Source organism: Trachymyrmex cornetzi, unplaced genomic scaffold, assembly GCF_001594075.2.
Source record: "Trachymyrmex cornetzi isolate Tcor2-1 unplaced genomic scaffold, Tcor1.1 scaffold1621, whole genome shotgun sequence".
In the NCBI taxonomy this organism is placed as follows: domain Eukaryota; kingdom Metazoa; phylum Arthropoda; class Insecta; order Hymenoptera; family Formicidae; genus Trachymyrmex; species Trachymyrmex cornetzi.
The window spans coordinates 10361-17668 of NW_017296226.1; the positions used below are offsets into that span (position 1 = coordinate 10361).

Sequence of the window (7308 nt, forward strand, 5' to 3'; positions counted from 1 at the left end):
AGGGAGACTTGAGATCCGTTTATGAAACAAGGAGACCTTAGAGAATTGAGGAATCCCTCATGGAGGCTTTCTCCACCCTTAGAATAAGGAAGAACTATGAATACGGGTGTTAAGCAATTCAACATATCTCATATTTTTCTATTAGTACGATCTTACTCTATCATTACATGAAGAATTTATTGCCAAATATTTATTTATTAAATCCGTTAATAAATCAAACTAATCAAGACTCCTTACAAATCAAAAAATTGGAAAGAGTAAGGGTACTAGGAGTCGGGCGCAGAAGACGTCGCGCAAATAATACACTTATAAAGAGTGAAACTTCTTTATTCACTTAGCGCGTTTAGCGAATAAAGAAGTTTCACTCTTTATAAGTGTATTATTTGCGCGACGTCATCTGCGCCCGACTCCTAGTGCCCTTACTCTTTCCAATTCTTTTATTTATTAAATAATAAACAAGGTTTAAAGGCTCATCTTAATAAAATTTGAAGACATCCAAATTCTAAAATCTTTTTTTTTTACGACTATAGGCATGATTTAATCAAGAATTTTCTACTAAATAGTTTTTAATCCAAGAGCAATAAATTCATAGTGGAACCAATAAATAGCATTTATTAGTTTAGCAGAAACGCCACTATCTCATATTAGGCGCCTATCTCATAATAGGGTGCTTTCTTCTACATATGCACTCATTTTATTTTCATAATAGCAATCTACTCATTATAATTGATATCAATTTATAAATTTTCGTAATTATGGGCAAAATATTTTTTTAATTTACTATCGGTAGCTTTTCGTGTTATATTAAAAAATGATCCATGGACAGATTGACTACCACGAAAAATACACAAAATAATAACTGTAATGATACAATAGAAATTACGTATGTATGCACTTAAACATAATAGTTATTGAAACTCATTGAAAAAAATAAATACAAATTACTTTTCTTTGTAGCTGAAAAAATAATTACAAAAACTGTTCTTTGTAGCTGAACTAGCTTACACTCGTTCTACTTGAAGTGAAATTATGTATATTTGAAGTTTGGCGAAAGAGAATTTCAGTACAATCCAGTACAGCAACAAAAAACAAGCTTATAGTTTATTCTACTATAATCGCTTACACATTGTACTTACACATGCAGTCTTATTTGTTTATATTACACGGCTACTGATTTATACGCATTACATACGGAATTAGGGCCATGGTATATGAAAAAACTTAAGTAAAATGTAAACAGTAAGTGAATTGGCCAACGTCTTACGTCTTATTGTTTAAGTTTTTTGTGTGGCATGGCTCTTATATTTCATTAAAAAAAATTTTTTGCTAACGTATGACAATACATGTTAAAACAATAACTTATTCAATTTTTTAAGAAGCCAATATCGCTCGTCATATTCTCCAATTCAGTGAACATTTGGTCAAGATGCTAAAATAAAAGATATGAGATATAAATTTCCGCGTGCGCGCGTCTTCAGTAAAATATTGAAAGACTTTAAATGAATATAAAGGAAGTTTGATATAATTAATAACCAATTATGTGCTACACTTACATCCGTTGGTTCTTCTTTGTTATCTTGTTCTATTTCTGATGACTTTGTAAATACTATGTTTCCATCATCGTCAACATCTTTATCTTCATTGTTTCCTTCGACATCTTCATTATTATTATCTTTATCATTGTCGGTATTGTTTAGTTCTTCATCATTGCCGTCGTCATTATCATCATTGTTATCGTCGTCGTTGTCGTCGTTGTCGTCGTTGTCGTCGTCGTCGTCGTCGTCGTCGTCGTCGTCGTCGTCGTCGTCGTCGTCGTCTGCCTGCATGGTACACATATCTATCTCATCGTAATCTATGGGTTCTTCTTTGATTTGTGTAAGCATCATCGTTTCCTCGGTGGCATGAGTCTGTGTTGGACATGATAATGGATTCTCCGATGTTGAAGATATTTCAGAAGAAGCCTGTGATATTTACACATAACAAATAGAAGTATTATTAACCTTCAGGATGTTTGTAATATGTAAATTTTGCAAAACATTCGTTTTGTCTAATCAAACATATCGAAATGTATTCCAATAGTTTTTCCAAGAGTTTTTCGAAATCTTGAAAAAAATTCTCTGAGATTATCCTCAAATTTTCCAGGTATTCTTATCCAAAATTTCAAGTAAAATTAGAAAATATTTTAATGAAACAAAATAAGTTAGAATGCAAGTAAACAAATTACAAATTGTAAAATTAGAAAACAGGAGTTCCACAAAATTATCTATTGTTTGCTACAATTAGAGCTATGAAATCTGTAAGATAAATATAGGGAAAGTTTAAGCCTGCGGTACATGATGCTTGTTTTTCTGCTGGATTCTTAGCTGATTAGAATCTTAATCTTAGCAAGATTAGAATCTTGCCATCGTATTGGCTGTAATACTGACAGTGTCAGCATCGTAGCTAATACAGTGGTTAGAATTTATTCTAGCTAACAATTCAGCAAAAAAACAAACATTTTGTGCCGCTGGCTTTACTGTAATATCAATGAATGTTCTCTTCTACTTTATACTGTTTTCTATTCTCATTTGTCACACCCTGACTTTTAAAATAAAAACTCACAAAACATCGACGCACGCAATGGACGTGAAGCCCGATCTACAATTGCGTAAACGTAATTGTAAATGGTTGTAAAATGTTGTAAAGTTTTAATTTGCTACTCACGGTTGTAAAGCGTGTTGTGAAAGATGGTTCAACTTTATCTTTCACAATTACGATTGCGTAAAATATAAGAATGAACTAATCAGAATGCTGTCACATGTCTCCATCGTTATCGTCTTTTTCTCGGGCCTATATCGTTATTGTCCTTTTGTCTCAACGTATGAAAATGAGTGCGAAGTGTCCTTTTCATTTTTTATTAAGTTCATTTTATGATATATTATTTGACGAGTTTATCATAATACGCGCGAATATATTATATTACAAGTATAGAACACGGAAAAAGTATTGCGAACAATGTTCAATTTGAAGATAAAAGTTCGTTGAATCTTTATTCGATTGTAGATTGAGGACATTGTAAGACAAATGCAATATGTTAAGAATTACTTGAAAAAATTACAAATTATTCTAAATTGCATTTAAAAGTAATACAAAAAAATTAGAGACAGATGACCATCTGGATCAAAAGTTGTTTGAATAAAAAGTAATATTTTTTAAATTTGTACTCTAATAGAAATATATGAAAATGTATTATAAAATAATAATAAAAATCTAAATTTTTTTATATAAGTACTTTATGAATTCAAAAATATTTATGTAAAGTTACATTGAGATTCAGAAATTAATTGTTCAATAAATAAACAAGATATTTATTTCTTATAAACTAATTAGTAAATCTCAATGAAATTTTGCATAAGTTATTTTTAGTTTTTAAAATAATTATATTAAAAAAATTTAGATTTTTCTTATTATTAAAAAAATTTTTATTTGCATCAATAAAAGTAATATCAAGTAAAATAAATATTCTATAAAAATGTGTTGCTTAATAAAAACAGAATGTTATGAACACAATTTTCACATATATGTAGTTTGTTTAAAGCGTAAATATTAATATGTGTTTTATGCCCTTATAATCTCCTTAATATATTATACATTTACTGCTACTATTATTCCCATAAGCTTACGTCTACGTTTATGCAATTGCAGATCGGGCTTAAATGTACGGGAAAATGTGTACCATACAATTAATTGATATTTTATATTCTTAAGAAAAAATTATGACAGAAACAATGTGTGTGTGTTTTCAAAAAGAGATATAATTTAAATTTAAAAGTAAAATTCCAAAAATTTCTCTGAGTATCAATAAAATTCCATTAAAAAAACCTAATTTTCCAGGGCGAAAGAGAAATGCTCTGAAAACTTCAGATTTTCATGTAGTAAACATCTTGTTTTTAAGTGATATCAAGAATTTGTTTCAAATCCATAATTACAATATATAATATAATATTGATATTGATTTTATATCTATTACCCAGAGTTGCTCTTGTATTGTCTTATCTGATGTGATTGAAGTTGGTACCGAAGAGGAATGAGAGTTCGTATTTTCCTCAATTTGCGAGGCTGATTTATTTTGTGCTTTAATGGAATTATCCTGTAACTGCGCTTCCACGCTATTTGTGTCTTGATTTATTGATGATTTATCATGATTGACTTTATCCTCTTGACTAATGTTATTTTCTTCATGTTTTGACTTGTTAACATTAGATTTAAATTCAATGTGATTCATATTTTGTTCCCTTTTCATTTGTACAATATTATTTGACTCTTCTTTAATTTTCTTAACGTCAGGTTTAAGTTCTTCAGAAAGATAAGAATTACCTTCTTTTCGACGAAATTTAACAATAATACTCCTTGTATCCCACATTAAACCATATGCTTTTTTGTAATCTGCTATCGCATCATCTACACTATTATATCTCATAAAAGCAAATCTACAACAAAATATAAATATAATACAAGCATAATGTATAGTTATCTCTATATGAATTATATATTTTTATACAAGGTATTCATAACTCACTGGGTGTTCTTTAATTTCCGTGCTCTTGATACATCAACTCGTGCTTTTGGAAATTTGCTTTTTATCTCATTTGCCTTAACGAACGTGGGCAAATTTCCTATATATAAATTGTAAGGATTTATGTCTTCGGGCTTCGTATTTCGGACATCCTCGTTTCTTACAGCTTTTTTTTCGACTTTTAAGTATCCTGTGCCAAACTTGATTTTCTCCAATTCTTTCATAGCTTCATCAATATTCACATTCTTTGCCATTTGAATAAAGCAATATCTTGGACCACTAGGATTTTGAAAATGTATATTTCGAATACCAGGATGAAATAATTTAACAATGTCCTTATTTAAGTCTGGATCGGGAAATTTAATTATTAAGCTCTGTGCATTAACTTTATTCTTCATGTTATATTCGTTTTCAATCATCAGTGCTCTCTCTGCATCCTCTCTATTCCATGGCTTACTAGGATAGCTTTGAGACATTGGCTTTCTTTGTTTATTCTTCTTTACTATCTTTTCCTAAAAAAAATTAATAATATCAACTATATTTGTAACAAGCACGTGCACAATAAAAAATATGTTTACTAGTACAATTTTTACATCTTGATCCTCCATCTCCTCGTCATGCCTCGTTATATTATTTATAATTCCTGAAGGAATGGGAGATATAGAATGGGAAGAGAGAGGAACAGTTATGTGATTTCTTATATCATCGTTTGTTGCTGCAGTATAAACATTTCTTTGCCATTGTAATCCGAGATATGTATTTTGATTAAATTGACCTTGCGATAGTCCAAAACGCACAGGTCTTTTTTTACGATGAAAATTATTTCTCTGGACATACATGTTGCTCCTATTGTGAGCAAATCTTTCGTGACGTACGTAATTACCTCTCAATGGCATTTCTCTCTGAATCGTATTAGTAACTTCACGTGGAGTTGGAGGTGGCATAGATGTTTGCGATGCTATCCATTGCCATGTAGGATGTATCCATGCTTGAATGGGAGTTATTTGAGAAGGCACTGATTCGAATACATGAGGCGGAGGTGGAATTCTACTGGATGGTGGTGGCATAGGAGGTAAAGGTGGTTGCCCAGGCAAAGGTTGAGCATTAGTGGAAGGTATCGACGGCGACGACAATGACGATGAATAATTAGCATATGAAGGAGCATTATATCCAAAGTTCTCTTGCTTGACAAAGACTCGTTTGGTTTCATGATTTTCCTCAGGCATCTGAAAATCAAGAAAATATGAATTAAAACGGAGTGCGCACTCTATGATTCATAAATTTTACAATATGTACGATCGGATACTAATTTGTCGAAACAGTATTCATTTTATAACGCGAACGTCGTCAATGCAATCGCATATGTTAATATTATTTAATATAAACAAAGTAACCTAGAATAACCTTAAAATTAATATTATCACATGAGAACAAAAGTAAAAACACAAAGCATTATTGTTTACGTTAAAAACAGTTAAGACGAAAACAATGTAAATCAGATATTACCGCGCGTTTCATACTGTCAGACATAAAGTGATTCATCTTTACAACATCGTAACGCTTTGCAAATTAAAATGTAAACACATAAATACATTGTAATGCGAGCATGACAAGCGTAGCATAAGACTGCGTTCGAAAATATCAACTGAGTGCCTCGATTCTCCCGAGAATCGTTCGAAAATACTTCGATACTCTCGATGGACTTTCGATCGTTGCGTTCTAAAACACACCCGAACCACTTCAAGAGTGACTATATATAGGTTTGTTCTTTTTCGCTGAACTGGCTGCACTAGTTCAAAAAGTGTACACTGAAGCATTCTTTTTGACGGAAATTACGTCATATTTGCTGTTCTTTTTAGCAGTACAGCTGCACTCAGTACAGTAGTTCACTGAACTGACTGCCCTAGGTCTAGAGGTAATACAACGGAACAGTTCAATATGGCAGTTTGCATGGCAGGTAGATAACCGATACTTAACCTAAGCAATCAAAAGTAGACATTACTATAATATAAGTAAAAATATTATAAAACCAATTTAAATTATTCTTATTCTTAAACTTTGTTCTTAAAATATATATCTTACATATATATATATATATATATATACATACATATACATATCTTTACTTAACTACTCTGATGTTTAATATTACTGCTTTTGATTTTGTATTAATTTTTATGTGTGTCTTATTGCATAAGTATTATAAATATAACATATTTATAGAAAATATCAGTATGGAACGTTCTATAATCGCTTACATGCAAAGAGATGCAACAGGTAATATCTTATAGCGTTTTCGATTGGGAAAAAGTTAGTGCGCACAAGTGCGCATTCAGTTCACATCAACACTGGACGAGTTCCATGGGTTGCACTGAATAGTACAAGTTCAAAAGAACACGCCAAGATTTTCAGTGCTAAAGCTGAAGTGCCATTTCGAGTTGTAAGATTGTAAGGACTTGACTAGACTGCAGGAAGAATGCAGAAAAATAACTTCGATATCTCATGTTCATAACTTTAAGTAGTGATTTTTTACTATATATAATTAAATAATATATAAAATATCAAGAATATCATATATATACATACTTATCAATAATTGTACACATTTGCATATGTTGCGTTTTCAGTTCAACTGCGCAGATTTACTTGTCCCTACTGTATATCCTTAGGGCCTGCGCACAATAGAGGAATTAGATATTAATAGCGTTTTCGATTGGGGTGCACTGGCTGCACTCAGTGTCAAGAGCGTGTTC

The 7308-nt window shown here is 31.2% G+C and overlaps 1 protein-coding gene across 4 annotated transcripts; it reads right to left on the bottom strand.

Annotated features, from left to right (window-relative positions):
- Positions 1 to 984: 984 nt before the first annotated feature.
- Positions 985 to 6152, bottom strand: LOC108758966 (protein PFC0760c). Of its 4 annotated transcripts, none has more exons than XM_018504215.1 (6): positions 6148 to 6152; positions 5134 to 5781; positions 4559 to 5067; positions 4010 to 4469; positions 1554 to 1961; positions 985 to 1429 (listed from the first exon to the last, which is right to left on the bottom strand). In XM_018504215.1, exons 2-6 carry the CDS (start codon positions 5779 to 5781, stop codon positions 1364 to 1366), a joined length of 2091 nt encoding a protein of 696 aa, XP_018359717.1. In that variant the 5' UTR covers positions 6148 to 6152; the 3' UTR covers positions 985 to 1363. The 4 variants fall into 4 exon arrangements, with proteins under 4 accessions (XP_018359717.1, XP_018359716.1, XP_018359715.1 ...); XM_018504214.1 differs by lacking the exon at positions 6148 to 6152 and adding an exon at positions 6062 to 6141 and having other exon boundaries at positions 5149 to 5781; XM_018504213.1 differs by lacking the exon at positions 6148 to 6152 and adding an exon at positions 6062 to 6141 and having other exon boundaries at positions 5140 to 5781.
- Positions 6153 to 7308: the final 1156 nt, after the last annotated feature.